At 42.2% G+C, this 21,465-nt stretch overlaps 4 protein-coding genes across 7 annotated transcripts; all 4 read right to left on the bottom strand.

Moving 5' to 3' along the window:
- Positions 1-1,838: 1,838 nt before the first annotated feature.
- Positions 1,839-2,225, bottom strand: LOC100663059 (keratin-associated protein 2-1-like). Its single transcript, XM_003414451.2, has one exon. It carries the CDS (start codon positions 2,223-2,225, stop codon positions 1,839-1,841), a length of 387 nt encoding a protein of 128 aa, XP_003414499.1.
- A 5,190-nt stretch (positions 2,226-7,415) lies between these two features.
- LOC100663343 (keratin-associated protein 2-1-like) lies at positions 7,416-7,802 on the bottom strand. Its single transcript, XM_003414452.1, has one exon. The coding sequence runs from the start codon at positions 7,800-7,802 to the stop codon at positions 7,416-7,418; it is 387 nt and encodes a 128-aa protein (XP_003414500.1).
- Positions 7,803-13,010: 5,208 nt separating this feature from the next.
- Positions 13,011-13,490, bottom strand: LOC100670536 (keratin-associated protein 4-7-like). Of its 2 annotated transcripts, XM_010594433.3 has the most exons (2): positions 13,201-13,490; positions 13,011-13,140 (listed from the first exon to the last, which is right to left on the bottom strand). In XM_010594433.3, the coding sequence occupies exons 1-2, from the start codon at positions 13,488-13,490 to the stop codon at positions 13,011-13,013; spliced, it is 420 nt and encodes a 139-aa protein (XP_010592735.1). The 2 variants fall into 2 exon arrangements, with proteins under 2 accessions (XP_010592735.1, XP_003414771.1); XM_003414723.3 differs by having other exon boundaries at positions 13,011-13,490.
- A 4,304-nt stretch (positions 13,491-17,794) lies between these two features.
- Positions 17,795-18,652, bottom strand: LOC100671103 (keratin-associated protein 4-11-like). Of its 3 annotated transcripts, none has more exons than XM_010594436.3 (2): positions 18,253-18,652; positions 17,795-18,153 (listed from the first exon to the last, which is right to left on the bottom strand). In XM_010594436.3, exons 1-2 carry the CDS (start codon positions 18,650-18,652, stop codon positions 18,068-18,070), a joined length of 486 nt encoding a protein of 161 aa, XP_010592738.1. In that variant the 3' UTR covers positions 17,795-18,067. The 3 variants fall into 3 exon arrangements, with proteins under 3 accessions (XP_010592738.1, XP_010592737.1, XP_023409448.1); XM_010594435.3 differs by having other exon boundaries at positions 17,795-18,201; positions 18,292-18,652; XM_023553680.2 differs by having other exon boundaries at positions 17,795-18,652.
- Positions 18,653-21,465: the final 2,813 nt, after the last annotated feature.

Here is a 21,465-nt window from a genome sequence, read left to right as displayed (position 1 = left end):
GAGTTCAAAAGGTCAACATTTAATCCGAAGCAAAGGTGAGAAGATAAGGGGGCAGAGAAACTAGAGTACTGGAAATGGAAACAACCAGAACACAATTAAAGAGAAAGTTGACACAATGTGAAAAATGTAACTAATGTCATTGATCAATTTGTGTGGAAATTGTCAAATAAGAACCTAACTTGCTGTGTAAACTTTCATCAAAAACATAAATATTAAAAAAAAAAAAAAAAAGAGCATGTGGAAAGAAATTGGACTTGTGAGTCTATTAATTGATAAACTATCAAACCCTTAATACAGAAAACACTCCATTGTGCACATACTGAAAACTTGAAAAGTTTTTAAGCTAATGGGCTTCTTGTTGGGAAATTTTTACCATGTTTCAAAAAAAATACTTTTCTTCATGGTGCTTTTCATTGTTTTATTTTAAGAATGCACATGTCCAGAAAAAGGAGGGAATTGAGTTGAGATGATGATGTCTTTCTCTCTCCCAGCCCCCTTAGAATTTATCCATTCAATCACCCAACAAATGATTACTGATTATTTACTATGTGCCAAATATGGTCTAGATCAGTGGGAAATCCAGTAGTGAACAAAGTCAGTCAAGATCCCTGCCCTTGCAAAACTTGCTTTACCTGGTTCTTCTCAGGGGCTAAGTAAGTATTGCCAAGCATACAAGCAGCACATTCCAAAAAAGCTCTTTGTAAGTCATGTGTTTGGATTGCCAAACACATTTCTCGGGGAAATAACAGTGGTTAGTTTTCCTGACCAGCCGAAAAGTGTTCCACAGCAAGAATAAAAACTTATCCAATGTAGATTAACGCTAGCACCATTTCCACCACACCGGCATTGTTTCAAAGGTACAATGTGTTTGGAGTTCAAAATGAGAGTGGTTCTAACCAGGACTATCTTTCTCCCTCTCAGCAGCAGTGGCTCTACTAGAATCAGAATTGGTCACGGTGGTACTGGAAGGAGCCGTGGAGAAGATGGGGTAGTGGTTCTTCCAGCATGGGGCATTCAGCAGCTACGGAAACCAAGATCCAAATCTGACATTCATCACTGCACAGTTTTCTACACTGGAGAACCAAGGGGGCTCAACCTAGGCTTCCCCCTGCTTATCAGTGTGGGTGTATATTATTCATGAGTCAAGTTCGTGATCAGAGACCTGTAGTCTCAGCATTTCCTCAGCACCACCACAAAGCCTGTAACTTGAAATATGAAGATGCTTCACATGAGATGTCCTGAGTTACGTGAATTGCTATTAAAATTACAAACCTTGCACCCAAATTTTTCCTATTGTAAATCTCCAAAAGTGGTCATTGGAAAATCCTCCTGCCTTTGGCTCTTCTGCTTCTGTATAAAAACGCAGTGCCTATATACATTGCTTCTGTATACTGTAATTTAAATTAAAAAATGAGCTTTTAGAGATTAATAAATAATAATGAGAAGTGCATTTGCTTCCCCCAGAAATAAAATTTTATTTTTTAACATGCAAAGAACAGCATAAAAAGTACTGTCTTGGAAAAATGCCCAATCTAAGAACCCTTATCGTTAGGAAATGAAGAGTCAGCGTGATAGAGCTCCATTCAAGAGGAACTTTGATCTTTGTGTACTCATATTTTTCAAGCCAGGAATTCAAATGATGAAAGCCAAAATTTTCTAAAGATTGTCAAAAGAGGGTCAGGATTAGCTGCGCCAGTACGTGGAAAAAGGACAGGCAATTACTGTTGAGTTAGTTGTTGAAGAGCATGTAGGTGGCAGAGATGGTTTCTCTCATCTGATCCGACAGCGGTGGTGTTTGCACAAGTTTCTGCACACCTGGCATGTCAGAGCTGGGCTGCTCAGCAGCAGGAGGGCCTGCAGATGGTGCTGCAGGGGGCAGGTTGGCAGCTGGGCGTCCGGCAGCAGGGGGACTGCACAGAGATGGGCTGGCAGCAGGTGGAGACCCAGCAGCAGGGCCGGCAGACCACGGCCGTGGAGGACGTGGGGCAGCAGGTGATGGGCCGGCAGCAGCCTTCCTGCTGGCTGCACGGGTCACAGCAGACGGGCCTGTGGCAGGGCTCACAGATGGCACGTGTGTAACGTGGCACGCAGGTCACGGGGCGGCACACGGTGGTCTGGCAGGACACAGGGCGACAGCAGCAGGGGTCTTGGGGACAGCAGGGCTGGGAGCTGCCTCCTCCACAGCTCAGGGAGGAGAAGGTGGAGCCGCAGCAGGAGCCGGTCATGGTGGAGTGTGGGGCTGGTCTGGGTAGGGCTGTTGAGAGCAGGTGGGTTTTCTGAGGTGTGAATGTCTTCTTTTCCCTCTAGGCCCTTTATATACCCTGGCCAGGGGCTGATGACCCCAGGACAGAAGGTCATTTCCTGGAGTTGTGTTTGAAATGAGACTCAGGACTGGCGGATTCTGCTGCTGAGGCAGCAGTTCCAACGCTGATGAAGAATGCTTTCTTTTCCTTCCTGTCTGCCTTTTCCCTGGAAATGAGTACTCGATGATTCACACCATCAGAAAAATTACTCCTCCAACAGCCAAGCCTTTCATCCTATGCCATGTGACAGGTTGAAAGTTTGAAGACTCCAGTGTTGACACCGTCACACTTCCCTCCTCTTGGCCTTCCGTGACTAAGAGTTAGGCTGTCATGTTCGTGAAGTCATAGGTCTGGCTTCTGATTGACTTTGAGATGAAAGATTTTCTAAAAAACAAAAATAGCTCATAAAAAGAAAACCCAAACCCCAGTGCCGTCGAGTCGCATAAAAAGATGCGCGTACTAATTCTGCTATGGAAAGAATGGCCCAGGGCTTCTGTAAAACAGCTTATTCTTCACCTCGTTTATAGGGTAATAACCACCAAAGCCACTGGAGTGCGTTTTATTTAGTAAACCGATTTGACCCATAACTCACTGTCATTTATGACACTCTTGCAATGTAAACAGTGGCAAAGGAAGAGGAGAGGCGAAGGAAGGAAATAAAAATAAATTGTGAATGATTTCTTATCTACACAGCAATCACAAATTTTAGGAAGACAAAGGCAGATAAAACAATTAAGGGGGAAGAACTTTTCATGGGACAAAGAGGTTAAACTAAATGAGGATTTTTTATTATTTTTTTAATGCTCTTCCCCTGAGTATGGCCTTGGAAATAAAATTGAAGTTGGAGTATTTCTTGCTTGCTAGGAATGACATAGCACTTTGTATTGAGTTATTCAAAATATAATGAAAATACTTGTGTTACCCAATTGGAGTCCGTGCCCTGAAGCAGTCAAGCCAATAAAACACAGACCAAGTCAGAAAGAGTGAGAAAGTTTATTAAGGAGGTGTATGCATCACTAGGGACCCAACAACAACACAGGCTGTCTCTATGGAGTCCCAAAGAGCAATTTTACTTTAGGGTTGGAAGTGTCTTTGTAGTCCTCAGAAGGCCTGGCCGGAGGAGTTATTCATTACAAGATAGTGACAAAAGACTCTTTATCAGACTAAAGAGATACAGGCAGGACATCTCTTTCTCAGGCTAAAGATATACATACCAGACACCTATGCTCTGATTTTCCTGTGGGGGATTGTAAATCACAGGTAGTCAGACAGAACAAAACAAAGTAATTTGCCTCAGATTAAAACAAAGAACAAAGCCATTAACATTAGGTCAAAACAAAGTCTTTAACAGGTTTGCCAAGGAGGACGCAGGCAGAGGAAGGAGAAAAACTTGTAGGTTCATCATGGCGTTAGTTATGTCAAGCTCTTGGTCACCCATTTTGAAAAAGGAGAAAACATACTGGGGAGTATTAGGGTCACACTTTTAACGGGAAAAAGTATCTTTCCCAAGTAGATGCTTTGGTTTGTTGGCTGAGGGTTTTGATGCTTATGAGGTATATAAAAAAAACCCAGTGCCATCCAGTGGATTCCGACTCATAGCGACCCTATAGGACAGAGTAGAACTGCCCCGTAGAGTTTCCAAGGACTGCCTGGCAGATTCGAACTGCCGACCCTTTGGTTAGCAGTCATAGCACTTAACCACTACACCACCAGGGTTTCCTTATGAGGTATGAAGGTGAAATTATGAAAAACACAAGGGAGGTTAAATGAGCTGATGACTGATAAATAGCTTTTTTTTCTTTTTCCTTTCTTTTTTTAGCCACAGATAAGAAAAGAGTTGGAAGGTACGTTAAAGATAATATTGTCCAAGGACTGCTGAAAGCCTTCAGGCCAGATTTGTCCCTGAGTTGTGTTTTGTTTTGTGTGATCATTTATTACACACTCTGTAACCCACCTGTTACCGCAATTTCAAAGGGTTAGAGCCGCCTGCCGCAAATAGCCAATTCTAGAGACGGGGTGAGGTGGGTAGCAAGAGCTTTATTAGACATACTGGTATATGGAGACAGAGGGGAATGATCTCCTCCTAAAGTCGTCTGGCTCACCAGACTACAGATGGGTTTGAGTTTTTAAGGGAAAAGGGGCCATAAAGTTTAGGGACTTGTGGAATGTGTGCTTTCTTTCTTCTGTTTGGTTTTGGTGGTCGTATCTCAAACATGTTGATCTTTTCCCGCCATTATCCCATCAGCTCAGGGGGTAGCTGGCGCCATCCTTCGTCTTATTTGACAGGCTTAGATCAATATCACTTGTTTTCCACAGTCTTAGGGGAAACATTGGTTAACGCTTAACTATTTGGAGAGCTAGCATCGGGATCTTATTTGGAGGCAGGGAAGGGCTAGAGGAGGGAAAGGAGAGAAAGAAGAAAGAAGAAGGAAAAAAAAAATTAGCTCAGGTACTGTTGAAGATCTGGCTGAGCAGCCTGTTACACACCTAGTCCTGATCCTTGAAAGCATTTCACTTTCTGACAGATCACAGCCTATCACAGTTTTTGGAAGACCAGATTTGTGACCGATTTTTTCAAAGTCTTACAGAAAAAAGAGCGACTAAGCTTGAACAATACCGCAGGTCTTCTGTTGAGTAGAAACACTAAGTGACCCTAGTCTTTTCTGAGTCACTTTAAATAGTCAACATGTAGCAGTAGTTATTAAAAATTCAATCTCATTTAGTGAAATAAAATAAGAACTTGCTTGGTTTATGATTTAAACACAAAAATCCAATTGTCCTCAAGTTGATTCCATTCACAGTGACCCCATGTGTTTGAGAGTAGGACTGTGCTCCAAAGGGTTTTCAACGCTGTGTGACCTGTTGGAAGCAGATGGCCAGGTGCCTCTGGGTAGATTCAAACCATCAAACTTTTGGTTAGTAGTCAAGCACTTAACCATTTGCACCCTAGGATCCCCTCCTTTATGGGTTTTTTGTTTGTTTGTTTAGAAACATATGGAGTGCTAAAATTAGGAATAGGAATATATCTGTGAACCCACTGCTTTTGTTTATTAATAAATGAACAGACGATTTAAAAAAAATCTTGTTTTCTAAAATCATAGACTGTCAGAACTTTTGCTGCTTGAAATCAGTACGAAGGCAACATCCCAATCTTGCCCGGACAGGATCTTAGACACTTTGAAAAAGAGAAGCACCCTCAATATCCAACCAAGTGCAGAATTTCAGGTAAGAGATTTTCAGAGGCAATATTCCATATTTTTCTTACCTTTGTAGCTTTCCAGGACACACGACCCTGAGTCTGGTTCCCAGCCCAGTCTTGATGTTAATCTTTTTTTTGCACACAGCTCTGTGTTGCTTTCATCCTATCAAAATACCATGTGGTGTAATTTTGCCTAAATTCCATTATTTCTCAAAATCCTATGACTACCCTTTCTCTTCCCTTGTTTGGTGGGATGTCCCATGATTCCTCTGCTGTATGGTTTCCCTTGCTGTTGCACATTAATAGACCTGAGCTTGTTGGACTAGATGTTTGCCCCTGGTCTTTATCACATGCTTATCTTTAGTCATATTATTCAGATTCTAAAAGTGCTGTAAGAACATAATCGCCAGAGTGGGAACAAATAAAAGTAAACCATTTGTGGTGAGAAATTGTGGGATTTTTGCGGTTAGATTGAAAAAGAACATAGTGACCTCTTGTGATGGTGAGCCATGGTATGCACTCATCAACAGTTTCATGTTTGGTTAGGAACCAGCCTGGGAACCACTGGATATTAAACCAGAAAGCCCAACCCATTGCCATCAAGTTGATTTCAACTCATAGCAACCCTACAGGACAGAGTAGAACGGCCCCACAGGCTTTCCAAGGAGCAGCTGTTGGATTCAAACTGCTGACCTTTTGGTTAGCAGTCGAACGCTTAACCACTGTGCCACCACAGCTCCAGAAAATACAAAAATCTTCTAAAAACACAATGTGCATTCCCTGGATAACTTATTCTCTGAAATGATTTTAGAAATATCCTTAAATCGTGAGTCAAAGATGGAAATGGGGAAAGTTGAGGGAAAAAGGGCAGATGGCTTGTTAGGGTGAATGTTATTCCTTCCATTCTTGCTGTAGAGGCAGGAAGAAAAAGTACTGATTTACACATGAAATTCAGTATCCTATATGCTGAGACAGCTCTCAGGACCCTGCTTGTTAAGCCCCAAAGGAACTCAGATCCATATCTTCCACCAAGATAGTGATTCTGAAACTCTAGTGTGCATGAGAAACTCCTGGAAGTGATATCAAAACAGGCACATTCCTAGGCCTCACCATGGAGATTTTGATTCAGCAGGTTTGGGTTGGGGCTTAAGAGTTTGTATTTTTAATAGGGATTCCAGGAGACTCTGATATGGGTGATCTGTGGACCACACTTCAAAAAACGATGCTGTAGGAAATGAGGTAAAAAGACAAGAGAAGCACTGTCATTGCCTGCTTACCACCAGAGGCCACCCTCTCTCTTCTGGGCTTGGCATATGCTACTCCCACCCCTTTCCCCCTCTTCACTAATTCTGTGTTGACTTACTTGTCTAGCCAATTAGACCGTGTGCTACTTGCATGCAAGGGACATGGCCTATCCAGAAGTCATCAGGCAGAGTCTGTCCATTGAAGGTCCCTTGAGATATAGTTACTGAATGAATGGAATTTCACCAGGTCTATGGATAAGCTTTGGTTCCCTTGTGCACATTCTAAAAACCTGCTCATCTGTGTACACCGATATATACACACTGATGAATGAATCAGGTAGGAGGGTAGTTTGCTATGCCAATAAAAATCAGTTTATTGAAAACAAGAGAGCAACTGATTACAAAGGATGATGGTGAGGGTTTGAGTGGCCTCTGGAATTCAGGATGGGTTGGCAAAGTCCACTCCAAGGACTTCTAAAGGTAGACTTACTACTGATGATGATTTCTGCTGATGTAGACACTAGGGAATTTGTCTGAGGATGGTGATGACCATCTGCTTAGGTGCTAGACTGTATCCAGATGGGAGAATGTAAAAATGTCTACTGTCCCCCGATGATGCAGAAAAGGTGCTTCAGCTCTAGTATGTTGCTCTGTGGGGACAGTGGAGACTCAGCAGCAGGAGGACCTGCAGATGGTGCTGCAGGGGGCAGGCTGGCAGCTGGGCGTCCGGCAGCAGGGGGACTGCACAGAGATGGGCTGGCAGCAGGTGGAGACCCAGCAGCAGGGCCGGCAGACCACGGCCGTGGAGGACGTGGGGCAGCAGGTGATGGGCCGGCAGCAGCCTTCCTGCTGGCTGCACGGGTCACAGCAGACGGGCCTGTGGCAGGGCTCACAGATGGCACGTGTGTAGCGTGGCACGCAGGTCACGGGGCGGCACACGGTGGTCTGGCAGGACACAGGGCGACAGCAGCAGGGGTCTTGGGGACAGCAGGGCTGGGAGCTGCCTCCCCCACAGCCCAGGGAGGAGAAGGTGGAGCCACAGCAGGAGCCGGTCATGGTGGAGTGTGGGGCTGGTCTGAGTAGGGCTGTTGAGAGCAGGTGGGTTTTCTGAGGTGTGAATGTCTTCCTCTCCCTCTGGGTCCTTTATATACCCTGGCCAGGGGCTGATCAACCCAGAAGACAGGCCATTCCTTGTTCGACATCTGGCCAGTTAAGTGAGGATTTCACATTGACTAATGGTGTTTTGATTACCGCCCCTCCTACACTTATAAGCATACACACCACAAATATCCCTTCCTTTTCTTATATTGTTCATTTTCACCAAAATTTAGGCATTGGATTGGATTCTGATGAATTTATCCCTGAAATATTTCTAACCTATGAAGGAGAAAAGAATGCGTCTTCTAAAATAGAATAGTATTTAATCATTCTGCCCTTTGGCCCTGAAGTTAGACTTTTATGCCTTGACTTCAAAGACTTTTGTAATTACCCCCCAAGCAATGACTCCCCTTATTCATACACATACATGTACGTGACAGTAACATGTTAATAGCTTCACACTATTGTGGACCAATAATCATTTGCTTTCCAGAAGTCTCCTTCAAGGACTCATTCAAAGGCAGGTTTGTGGTTTTTCATGTGAGGAGGGACCACATGGGAACCCTGTCTCCCTGCCAAACTGGTTTAGTCAGTATCCCTTGAAGAGGACCTGGGCTTTCCTGACCTGATTGTTTATATCTCCCCACTCACCGGGAACGCCCTCCTCATCCTTCCAAGCCAAATTCCACTTCTACTTTGGTTGTAAAGCCCTCCTCAAGAATCCATTGCAATTTTTATCTTTGTAATTTTGAGGGGGATTAGGCATCTGGGAAGGGACTCTAGAGAATACATAGTCCTTTCCTCTCATTTTACAGAAAGGGACATATGGGTTCCCATGGTCACACACTGAGGTAACAGAATGAGGTGTGGGGTCCAGGTCTTCTCTTTTATCAGCAAGCAGCTTCTACTATGAGTTTATCTGGCTCAGTAAGCCATGTTCTTTAGGTAGGGGAGAGAATGTCTGAAGTCTTAAAGCAAGTAGCAAATTGTTTCTTTAATTTCAACAGCATCATTAGAAGTGATACTGAGAGAGAATTAGGGGAACTGTTTACCACAATGCCATGGATTAAATTATGTCCCCCCAAAAATGTGTATATCCACTTGGTTAGGCAATGGTTCCCAGTATTCTGTGGCTGTCCTCCATTTTGTGATTGTAATTTTATGTTAAAGAGCATTAGGGTGGGATTGTAACACCCTTACCAGGTCATATCCCTGACCCAATGTAAAGGGAATTTTCCTGGGGTATGGCCCGCGAAGGATGGAGGCAAAGAGTAGGGGAGCTCATACCACCAAGAAAGCAGTGCCAGGAGCAGAGTGTATCCTTTGGACCTGAGGCTCCTGCGCTGAGATGCTCCCAGAGGAAGGAAAGACTGATGACAAGGACCTTCCTACAGAGCCGACAGCAAAAGAAAGACTTCTCCTGGATCCAGCGCCCTGAATTCAGACTTCTAGCCTACTGGACTGTGAGAGAATTAATTTCTCTTTGTTAAAGCCATCCACTGTGTTATTTCTGTTATAGCAGCACTAGATAACTAAGACACCTAATGACAGGTAATCTTGAAAGACAAACAAAAAGTTTGTGAAAAAGACAAATTTTTGTTGTTATCGCAGGGGAATTAATCCCATTTTTTTGCTTTGCAGATAACGTAGAAGATTCCATAGATGTGAATTTTATCAAATTTGTTCTTCATCATTCTTCATGCCAAGATTCTTACTTGGCTCCTTCATAATTTTAGTTGATTTTTACTGTAAAGACTAAATCATCCCCTGAGATAACGTCGCTAGAATTATATGCAACATTCTAGGCAAAGTCATATTATGATTTGGTATAAATGTATTATTTCTCATTTGTTTACAAAGAGCCTTTTTATTTGTGGCCAACTTTCTGTGGACATTTTTGATCTAAGCAGTCCTTTGAGCTGATGTTCTATATCATAGCTTCATAATGAATCCTAGCTTCTTTTCTAACTAGCTCTTACTGGAAGCTTATACCCATTTTTTCTCTAAGAACAGTTTATAATAATTCCTTCTGAAAGTATTATCTCATTAGTTGTTGGTGCTGGATCTCAGCTGCCCCTTTTTTTTTTTACTTCTACGTAAGAACTTTAAGTTAGCTTTTATTAAATGCGATGCATTCCAAGATGGGTACTTTACCTACCTTATTTTATTAACCATCATAGCAATCAGTTGAGGTAGTTAATATTCTCCCCATTTTATAGATAAGGAATCTGAAGCTTAGAGACGTTAAGTAATTTGCCAAGGTCTCACAGCTCTTAAATAATAAAATCAGGATTCAAACTCAAGCATGTCTGACTCTGAAGCCTGTGTTTATAACAACTGTGCTTACAAAACCTGGTGAAATCCTCCTTCATTTTAACACAAACAGGTTGACTTTGTATATTATCCACAAAAGCTTAATTTTATCTATAAACCTATAGCTTCTGGAAATTTTTTTAAAATTTTAAAATAAATCCAACCCTGGCACAAACTCTTGGGTACTCCTATTTTTCTTTTCTTTGTAGAAAACTATATGCGTACCTTTGTGCACTAATTAGTATCTTAAGCTAGTTCCTCATTGCCACCTGGATGAATAAGTCAGCTATTGCTGCATAACAAGCAACCACAAGCTATCAATGGCATACCACAAGAAGCATTTCGTTCTTGATCATGTGTCTGTAGGTCAGTTGGGATTTGACTGATTAAGGCTGGGACTAGCTTCTGGCCATGGATTAGTTTGTGGTTCCTTCTGAATGTGGGCTGCCAGATTTAGCAAATAAGATTACTGTTCAAAAGAACAACAACAAGAAAAGCCCAAACCTGTTGGTATAGAATTGATTCTGACTCATGGCGAGCCCATGTCACCCAGTTAAATTTGAATTCAGATAAACAACCAATAATTTTTTAGTGTAAGTATGTGTCTTAGTTATCTAGTACTGCTAAAACAGAAATACCACAAGTGGATGGTTTTACCAAAGATAAAATTATTCTGTCACATTTTAGGATGGTGGAAGTCCAAATTCAGGGCACCAGCTCCAGGGGAAGGCCTTCTCTCTCAGTCAGTTCTAGGGAAAGATCCTTGTCATCAATCTTCTCCTGGTATAGGAGATTCTCAGTGCAGGGACCCTGGGTCCAAAGGACGTGCTGTGCTCCTGGCACTACTTTCTTGATAGTATGAGGTCCCCCTGCCTCTCTGCTTGCTTCTCTCTTTTATATCTCAAAAGAGATTGACTCAAGATACAACCTAATTTTGTAGATTGAATCCTGCCTCATTAAAATAACTGCCTGTAATCCTGTCTCATTAACATCATAGAGGTAGGATTTACAACACATAGGAAAATCACATCAGATGACAAAATGGTGAACAGTCACACAATCCTGGGAATCATTGCCTAGCCAAGTTGACACACATTTTTGGGGGGATACCATTCAGTCCATAGCGATATATTCCAAATATTGCAAATGTCCTGTATTTTAGCTGGCAACCCTAGTTCTGATGATAGATGCGCAAGGGAGCAATTCCAATCACAGAAACACATTTCACATCTTTGCTTGGGTCATGTCCTCAAACATCCCATTGGCCAAAGCAAGTCACATGGCGAAGCCCAAAGTCGTGGGGTAGGAGAGGATACTTCTCCCAGGGAGGTAGGAGGGGAGAAAGTAAGTAAATATTAATGAGGAATGATCTAATCTATCAGTGTAGGGAATCTATTATTTTAATAATTTTATTTGTGAAGCTTGGACTAAGACTTTTAGAACATCAAATTAGATTATAGCCACTGGGTCTCCTTCATTCAAATGGGTAACTCTACTCCCCTTCCTCCTCCTTTTCCTGGTTAACCAAAAAGTGTCATTGCTGCTTTTAAACAGGAAATGCCACTGTCTCCTATACATTGATATTTGATTAGGTGTTCAAAGAGAAAAAAAAAAAAAACAAAAACCTCCTGGGAATAGCATTAATTTTATGAAAGTAGCTATTGATATAATTAACTATTTCATTAGAAATTCTAATCATTGCCTGATGTAAATATAGATTATTCCAGTGACTGGTGAAATTCTATATTGGGAAAAATATAATTGAGGGACTTCAGCAACTTAGATACTAAGCTAATATCAATTTCTCCCTCTGGGGGGATAGAGTTTTTTAAAGTAACATATTTTTGAGCTTAAAAGAAAGAAAATTAAAATCCCCAGATGCCAGAGTGCAGTGGAAACTCAAGATCAGACGGTTAGTCTTTGAGGGGATGCTGCATCTTGTTGGAGATATAGGTTAATGGGTCGGGGTTATGATTTTAATGCCCTCGCAGGACCAAAAGACATTGTTTGGGACCATGAAAAGCTGAGACCCTGGAAGGGATTTCCTCTCAGAGACGGAACTTGGAAATTTTAGCCTACTGACCAAAAGAACCCCAGTGAATCTTCTTCTTTGGGGAATGTTGATGGAAACAAAACAAAACAAATGTCTACATTCAGAACTGAAAGCTTACAACATAAATGGGTTTGGAATCCAATTTTAGACTTCTAGTCGTGTGAGAATCCCAAAGGGAGAAATTAATTTTCTCAGAGCAGAGAATTTCTTCAATTATCTATATTTGATATAACATTTATTTTCAAAATGGCAAACACTTTGAAGTTTTTCCTGTATCTTCATATAAAATATAATTGCCTGCTTACTGAGTAAAATAATTATAAAATTCACAGAGAACCATACCAATGAATTCCTTCTTGAGGAAAATTTTATTAGAAAGCAGAGAAGCAACAAAACATGAGAAATTCACTCTAGGATAAAATATGGGATATAACTGGGCCCTGAGATCCAGGGAGTAAAATCAGTGACCCTACAGGCAACTTCCATCCATTGAGAAAGAAAATCTACAGCCCAGAAGTAAAAAGGAAGAATGAGAAATGTGAAGGATAGGGATAATTTGTTAGCTAGTGGATGGCGAATTAATTTGTATTTGGTGATACCATGGAAGGAAAAAGGTAACAAGGGAGAGTTCAGACTGAACCAGAATGCGCTCACACAGTCAGTGGATGAGAGGCTGGCTCACCGGAATCATGAGCTCATCTCCAGTGAGCTATGTCAGCCAGCATCTGTAGATCCTAAAGCTCAGCACAAAAAGGATTTACCTCTGTGGGGACAGAGGTAAAAGGATACGGGGCAGGGACTCAGCAACAGGAAGAGGCACAGCAGGTGGGACGGGGGCAGGTGGAGATGACACAGGTTGGGCGATAGCAAGTGGTGTGGCAGGAGACTTGGCCGCAGACTGGGCGGAAGCAACAGGAGGGGCGGCAACAGCTGGAGCCACAGCTGGAGGGGTGGCAGCAGCTGGGATGGCAGCAGGTGGGTTGGCTGCACACAGACTGACAGCACTGGGGCTTGCAACAGCTGGGCACACAGCAGTTGGGGCGGCAGGTGGTCTGGCAGCAGACTGGGTGGCAACAGCTGGACACACAGCAACTGGGGCGGCAGCAGCTGGACACACAGCAACTGGGGCGGCAGCAGCTAGACACACAGCAGCTGGGGCGGCAGCATGTGGTCCTGCTGCAGGTAGTCTGGCAGCAGCTGGGGTGGCAGCAAGTCTCCTGGCAGAGGTCTTGGCCACAGCCCTGGTCAGAGCAGACGGAGCCACAACAGGAGTTGACCATGGTGTCAGAGGGTGGAGGTTCTGGCTGTGTCTATAGGAGAGTGAAGTTCCCAAGTATGGAAATCTCCTTATCCCAGGTCCCCTTTTATACCCTGCTGAAGGGCTTCTGTCACAATGTCAAGCATTTTTTCCTTGTTGTTATTTATTCTTCTGGAAAACTTAATCATTTAATTACATAATCATGTTTTTGTAGTTAAACATAATCATGTTTTTCTAGTTAAACACACCAAAATGGAGAAAATGCTATGTTTTCCTCTTCCTGGTGTGCTCCTGTGTTTCCAATTAAAACATATCTCACTCTTCTTCCTTAGACGGTGCCACCTCAGTCATTGGCCTATGCAGTATGTTCTATACATATTTGTCACATGACTTTCTGCCACTTTGGTTTTGAATGTGACCTTCCCTCCTATCTGTACGTTGTTCTCTGAAAATTCTGGAGAATGGCTCTCATGATGCTAAGAAACATTCTGTTGTCAAAGATGGCGTGGAGTGTCCTCGTCAGATGGGATGCTGATGGGGAAAGAGAAGGAAAGACCCACTATGGGGAGGATGGCCCATCTGTAATGATGATGACCGTGATCCTGTGTGGGCATCTCGGATGGTCAGAGATAATGGAACCCCAAGGAAGTGCCAAGCTCTGTGCCAGATCTTATTTCACTGTCTCAAGCTGAAGAACTTGGCAATGACTCAGTGCTTTTAAATAGTAAAATCACATTTTTGGCTGTAAGAATGTCTTCTAGGATAGGCATTAAAGGTGGGAAGTTTTGGTTAATCTTTTGATTGTGAAACTTTTACAGTGGATGTTTTTAATTATAAAAGCTTTTATTACATATAATGATATTTAGAATTATGACGGCATTCAACAACATGTATCTAAGACATTCTGTTGGGCACTATGGGGGTATAAGAGATAAGCCTTCATCTTTTTTCTGTAGGTACTTGAATAAAACACATACATAGGATACAGAGTTTAGTAACTACTAAAAGAATTACAATTACTGTAATTAAAAAAAATAAAACCCAAATATCGACTGTGGTTAAGTCCATACGCCCTCAGTAAATGATGTGAAAATACTAACAGTTATCACTTGTGAAGCGTGGACTTCAAACATTGTGCTGAAAATTCTGTATTTATTTTGCTTTTAATCTTTAATTCGGTCTGTGAGGTGATGTGAATTCTTACCACTCTCTTGGTAGAAGAGTCAAAAAAAAGTATAGACAGGTTAAAAATAAAAACTTTCCCAAAATGAAACAGGAAGTAAACTCAATATGTTTAGAATAGCCAAGGAAGAATGATTAAGAAAACTTAAAAGCCATTGCTGAAGCTATTTTATCTTCCTGAAATGTTGCTTCTTTCTTGGTCAGCTCGCTGAACTCCAACTCATATGTCAAGGCTCAGCTGACATGCTTTCTACTTAGTGATGTCTTTCCTGACCAACTACACATTCAAATATAATTCCTCCCCGTACTGAGCTCCTAACCTAGCACACTTGACTGTATCACAGTTATGTCTTCTGTCCTTGGCCCAGCTGCAATGCTTATACCCTGAAGGCATGTGCTATCACTTCTGTATTCTTGTTGCCATGGTGGCAGGCACAGAGCTGGAACAGAGGACGCTGACAATAAATGCCTATTGAGTTGAGTGAAGACTTTTTGACACGTTAGGGTTATGCGTTGACCTTTCAACAGTACATGTCTTTTAGGCAGATGGAAACAAGAGGAAAAATATTTTAAACAAAGGGATCGTGTTTGGAGAAAAACCACGCCTATTTACGTTATGTGGAAGGTAACGTGTGACATGAAGCATGAATTATGTGGGAAGTTTTGGAACATACATTACAATTTTTACAATGAGGTGTTTAGAAATAATCATGAATAGTGTGCTTAACACATATGCTTATATTCTCACAGAAAAAAAGACAGGAACGCAGTGATCACCAAATGCTAACACTGATTTCCGTCACCTCTGACTCCCCAGTTTTACTCTTGTTGCTCAGAATAACCACCATTACCAGTTTGTTGTCAGTCAGCCAAAAATATTTGCTGAACATCCACTGTCTTAGCTTGAATTGCCCCCAAAGCAGACCCTGAGATGAGGACATGAGGGCAGATGGTTTATTTGGGAGGTGGTCCCAGGAGACACATGTGAGCAAGTGGGGAAAGTAAGACAGGAGAGGAAGAAAAGCCCAGAAAGTCTGTGTTAATGGCAGGGTACCATTGTGCGTGACAGGAAAACAATTCCTCAGGAGACCCTCTGAGAATCCATGGGGACATGCCTCAGGCTGGTGGCTTTTAGCCACCTTAATCGGATGTCCAGAAAATCCTACCAAAACGAGTGATTATTAGAATGAACAATGAGGTCAGATAAAAGTCTAACATAAATATCGATAGATTTCTTGAACACTGGCAATAATCCTCCATAACGCAATGAAAGAAAAAATGTAATTCTCAACAATAAATATATACGTAAATAAATCTTCCAAGGAATATACGTGGCATATATGGAGGAAGGAAACTCTGATGGTGTAAGAGTTAAGAGCTCAGTTGCTAACCAAAAGGTTGGCGGTTTGAATCCTCCAGCTGCTCCATGGAAACCCTGTGGGGCAGTTCTACTCTGTCCTATAGGGTCGCTATGAGTCTAACTATGAGTTGAAATTGACTTGATGGAAACCGGTTTAGTTAGTTGTTTTTTTTTTTGGTGGGGGGGCATGTGGAGGAAAGTATTAACATTTACTGGAGAACACAAAATAGCATTGACACAAATATCAGAAGGAGAAATGTACAACTAAAGCCAGGTTTGTGAATAACTATACATGAGATACAAATGATTTGAGAAGATGTATCTCAATTTGTAACACTCGATCTTGAATGGGATGAACAACTAATGCGAGGAAACTCGCTTCTGGCCATGTTCTTTTGTGCTGCTTAAATTTTTAAAAAGCAATATATTTGTGTTCAAATTATACAAAAATCCTTAGAAAGGAATAAATGTGATTTGTATAAAATTTATAATTTTCTCTATAGATTAAGTTAAATATTTTCTCCACTATAATGTTTATAATCCTACTTGATCATGCACTAAAAGTGTATTTCAGCCAGCCACTTCAACTGTCTCTAGGAATCGTGAATTCCAAATGGGATTATCTGGCAGGTTGGGTTCCCCAAGAAGCAGATGCTGAGATGGAGATTAGCATGCAGGAGGCCTATCGAGGGGGATTTTGGGATTAACACTTGAGGAAGGGAAGAGAGAGAAGCAGGATTGGGAAAAATCAAGTTGTGAGACAGTCTCAGCAGAAGGCTCAGCTGACCCTATGAGGAGTTCTGAAGAAGGGTGACCCTTCAGAGGCATCCCCAGTTGGGAGAGAAATGTGAACCTTTATTTATCCCTCTTGGGAAGGGGATATGACCTTGGACAAAAAAAAGATCACCATCTCCGCAAATACCTACGAACTTCCATTAGGTCGGCTTCCTACCCTTATATCACCTGCCCCGCCTTGAAGGCAACCCTTCTATGTGGCAGAGTGAATTCCCACTAAAGCGCCGCCAGTCAGAATGAAGGAACACCGTTGTACCTGTGCAGAAGGAAAACGGATAGCCCCTCATACATTGCATATGACTTTGAGTAAAAAATACATGGACTTTGCTAAACTCTGTATTAGTTGCTTTTGTTGGTGGGACAAAAAAATCTGAAAGATGGTATTTTTAAAAGATCATGAGTTGTGTTCAAGGTTCTCAAAAAATTTCTCCTGCTATTACGTTCATGGATGTGCTATGACTTGTGTTTTACTCTTTATTTTCTGAAGACTAGAAAAGGATTAGGTGGTTTGGCAAAGCCTAAAACCCTGGTGGCTTTGTTGTTAAGTGTTCTGGCTCTTAACCAAGAGGTTGGCAGTTTGAATCCACCAGGTGCTCCTTGGAAACCCTATGGGGCAGTTCTACTCTGTCCTATAAGGTCGCTATGAGTTAGAATTGACTTGACGGCAATGGGTTTGGTTTTTTGGGGTTGAAAAAGACTTGCTCAAGAACACTGGGTAGTATCCAATGAAATTTGACTTCTATTGGAAGGTTACCAAACTGTGTCTTCTATCCTACAGGTGTAGGCAAAATACAGTTACCAAGCACAAAATATAAAACCCATTTTTTAAAAAAGAGTCACAATCACATTCAATTTTCAGTGTCAGTAGAATAGAAATTTATTTTAGTACACGGAGTAGAAGTTACAAGAGATCATTGAAAAGGAGTGCCAGAGATTGGATTTTCAGGTCAGCGGGGTTAAAAATTGGTAGCCTGAAGGGATGGAGACAATCTGCGAATCCTTAAGTATGATAAATGGGTGTCCTATAGACAAATGGAGAAATTTGGGGGTAACTTGATAATTTATTTGCAGGTTATCAATGAACTCATTTGGAAGGGAGAGAGTTTGGAAACCAGCTAGATGTGGACACAGAATTAGTGGGACTGGGCTTCCTTGTGGGACTCAGAAGCTCAATTCTCTTCAGTATTCCACATTTTGCAAAAGGAGGGTCTACATCTCTGGGGAGTGAGGCCATGAAGAAGTTGTGTGCTGACAGCAGAGATTCAGCAACAGGAAGAGGCACAGCAGGTGGGACGGGGGCAGGTGGAGATGACACAGGTTGGGCGATAGCAAGTGGTGTGGCAGGAGACTTGGCCAGAGACTGGGCGGAAGCAGCAGCAGGGGCGGCAGCAGCTGGAGCCACAGGAGCTAGAACCACAGCAGGAGGGGCGGCAACAGCTGGAGCCACAGCTGGAGGGGTGGCAGCAGCTGGAGATGCAGCAGGTGGGTTGGCAGCAGGTGGGCTGGCAGCAGGTGGACTGGCAGCACTGGGGCCTGTAGCAGCTGGACACAGAGCAGCTGGGCCTGCAACAGCTGGACACACAACAGCTGGGGCGGCAGCTAGAAATGCAACAACTGGGGCGGCAGCAGCTAGAAATGCAGCAATTGGGCCTGCAGCAGGTAGGCTGGCAGCACACGGACTGGCAGCACTGTGGCCTGCAGCAGCTGGACACACAGCAGCTAGGGCGGCAGCAGGTGGTCCTGTAGCAGGTGGTCTGGCAGCAGCTGGGGTGGCAGCAAGTCTCCTGGCAGAGATCTTGGCCACAGCCCTGGTCAGAACAGACGGAGCCACAACAGGAGTTGACCATGGTGTCGGAGGGTGGAGTTCTGGCTGTGGCTACAGGAGAGTGAAGTTCCCAAATATGGAAGTCTCCTTACCCCATGTCTCCTTTTATACCCTGCTGAGGGGCTGCTGTCACCATGTCAAGCATTTTTTCCTTATTATTATTCATCCTTCTGGAAAACTTAATCATTTAATTACATAACGGTGTTTTTCTAGTTAAGAACTCCAAAATGGAGAAAATGCCATGTTTTTCTCTTCCTGGTATGCTCCTGTGTTGCCAATTAAAACATTTCTCCCTCTTCTTCCTTGGAAGACACCACCTCAGTCACTGGCCAATACAGTATGTTCTATACATATTTGTCACGTGACTTTCTGCCACTTTGTTTTTGAATATGACATTCCCTCCTATCTGTATATTGTTCTCTGAAAACCCTGGAGAATGTCTCTCATGATGCTAAGAAACCTTTTGTTGTCAAAGATGGGGCAGGATGTTCTGGTCAGATGGGATGCTGATAGGGAAATAGAAGGAAAGACCCATGATGGGGAGGATGTCCCAACTGTAATGAAGATGACCGTGATCCTGTGTGGGCATCTCGGATGGTCAGAGAGATGATGGGACCCCACGGAAGTGCCAAGGTCTGTGCCAGATCTTATTTCACTGTCTCAAGCTGAAGAACTGGGCAATGACTTGGTGCTTTCAAATAGTAAAATCACATTTCTGACTGTAAGAATGTCTTCTAGGATAGCCATTAAGAGTGGGAAGTTTTCGTTAATCTTATGAGTGTCAAATTTTTATGACTACTGATTTTTTTTAATTATAAAATATTTTATTATATGTAAGAATCTTTAGAATTAGCAAGCCTTTCAATGACATCTCTCCAAGACATTCTGTTGGGTACTATGGGAGTATGACAGATAAGCCTTCATGTCTTTCCTCCAGGCATTTGAGTAAGACACATATAAGACACAGAGTTTGGTAATCATGAAGATATTTATGATTACTTTAATTAAAAAAATGAAACCAAAATATGTAGTATGTGGGTAAGCCATACACCCTCAGTGAAAGGAGAGAAAATACTAACAGCTACCATTTGTGCAGTGTTGACCATGTATCAGGCATTGTGCTCAACATTCTCTTTTTAATCTTTAGTGCAGCCTTATGAGGTAGTGTGTATTCTTACTACTCCTTTAGTAGAAGAGGCAACAAAAGCATAGACAGGTTAACAACAAAAACTTTTCCAAGGTAAACGGAAAGTAAGCTCAATATGTTTAGAATTACCAAGGAAGAATGAGTAAGTAAACTTAAAAGCCTTTGTGGAAGAGATTGTATCCTTCTGAAATGTTTCTTCTTTCTTGTCAGCTCATATGTCAAGGCCTAGCTGTCATGCTTTCTCTGCAGTGGTGGCTTTCCTGACCAACTACACCGTTCAAATATAATTCTTCCCTGTACTGTGCTCCTAACCTAGCACACTCGACTGTATCACCGTTATGTCTTCTGTCCTTGCCCCAGCTGCAATGCTTATACCCTGAAGTCATGTGCCATCACTTCTGTTTTCTTGTTATCCTGGTGGCAGGTACAGAGTTGGAACAGAGGACACTGACAATAAATGCTCTTTGAGTGAGCGACGGCTTTTTGACACCTTGGGGGCATGCGGTGGACTTTCAACAATACATATCTTTTAGACAGATGGAAAGAAGGGAAAAAACATTCTAAACAAAAGGATCATGTTATGAGGAAACCCATGCCTATGTCATGTAGTAGGTAACACATGACATGAAACACAGATTATGCAGGAAGTTTTGGAAGGTAAGTTGCAATTTTTACAATGAGATGTGTTTAGAAATAATCATGAATAGTGTGCTTAACACACATACCTATATTCTCACAGACAAAAGACAGGAACGCAGTGATCACCAAATGGTAACACTGATTTCCATCACCTCTGACTCCCCGATATTACTCTTGTTGCTAAAAATAACCAGTATTACCAGTTTTTTGTCAGTCAGCCAAAAATATTTGCTGAACATCTACTCTCTTAGCTTGAAATCCCCCCAAAGCAGACTCCAAGATGAGGACATGAGGGCAGATGGTTTATTTGGGAGGTGATTCCAGGAGACACATGTGAGCAAGTGGGGAAAGTAAGACAGGAGAGGAAGAAAAGCCCAGAAAGTCTGCATTAATGACAGGGTACCATTGTGGATGACAGGAAACAATTCTTCAGGAGGCCCTCTGATAATCTATGGGCACGTGCCTCAGTTTGGTGGCATTTAGTCACCTTAATCGGATGCCCAGCAAGCCAACAAAAACAAGTGATTATTAGAATGAACAATGAGGTCAGATAAAAGCCTAACATACATATTGGTGGATTTCTTAAACACTAGGAGTAATCCTCCATAAAGTAATGAAAAAAAAAACAGACAATTCTCAACAACAAACATATATGTCAATAAATCTTCCAGGGAATATATGTGGCATATATGGAGGAAGGAAACCCTCATGGCATAGTGGTTAAGAGCTTGGCTGCTAACCAAAAGTTTGGCAGTCTGAATCCTCCAGCTGCTCCTTGGAAACCCTGTGGAGTGGTTCTAGTCTGTCCTATAGGGTCGCTATGAGTCTAACTATGAGTCGAATTTGACTCGATGGAAGTGGGTTTAGTTTGGGTTTTTTTGGTATATAGTGAAAAGTATTAACATTTACTAGAGGACATAAAATAGTATTGGCATAAATATCAGAAGACGAAATGTACAACTAAAGCCAGGTTTGTGAATAACTATACATGAGATACAAATGATTCGAGAAGATGTATCTCAACTTGTAACACTGGATCTTGAATGGGA

Source organism: Loxodonta africana, chromosome 18, assembly GCF_030014295.1.
Source record: "Loxodonta africana isolate mLoxAfr1 chromosome 18, mLoxAfr1.hap2, whole genome shotgun sequence".
In the NCBI taxonomy this organism is placed as follows: domain Eukaryota; kingdom Metazoa; phylum Chordata; class Mammalia; order Proboscidea; family Elephantidae; genus Loxodonta; species Loxodonta africana.
This window is presented reverse-complemented; position numbering and strand designations above follow the sequence as displayed.

Excerpts from the sequence above, each read along its gene's own strand:
- LOC100663059 (XM_003414451.2), bottom strand. The coding sequence starts at position 2,225 with ATGACCGGCTCCTGCTGCGGCTCCACCTTCTCCTCCCTGAGCTGTGGA.
- LOC100663343 (XM_003414452.1), bottom strand. The coding sequence starts at position 7,802 with ATGACCGGCTCCTGCTGTGGCTCCACCTTCTCCTCCCTGGGCTGTGGG.
- LOC100670536 (XM_003414723.3), bottom strand. The coding sequence starts at position 13,490 with ATGGTCAACTCCTGTTGTGGCTCCGTCTGCTCTGACCAGGGCTGTGGC.
- LOC100671103 (XM_023553680.2), bottom strand. The coding sequence starts at position 18,652 with ATGGTCAACTCCTGTTGTGGCTCCGTCTGTTCTGACCAGGGCTGTGGC.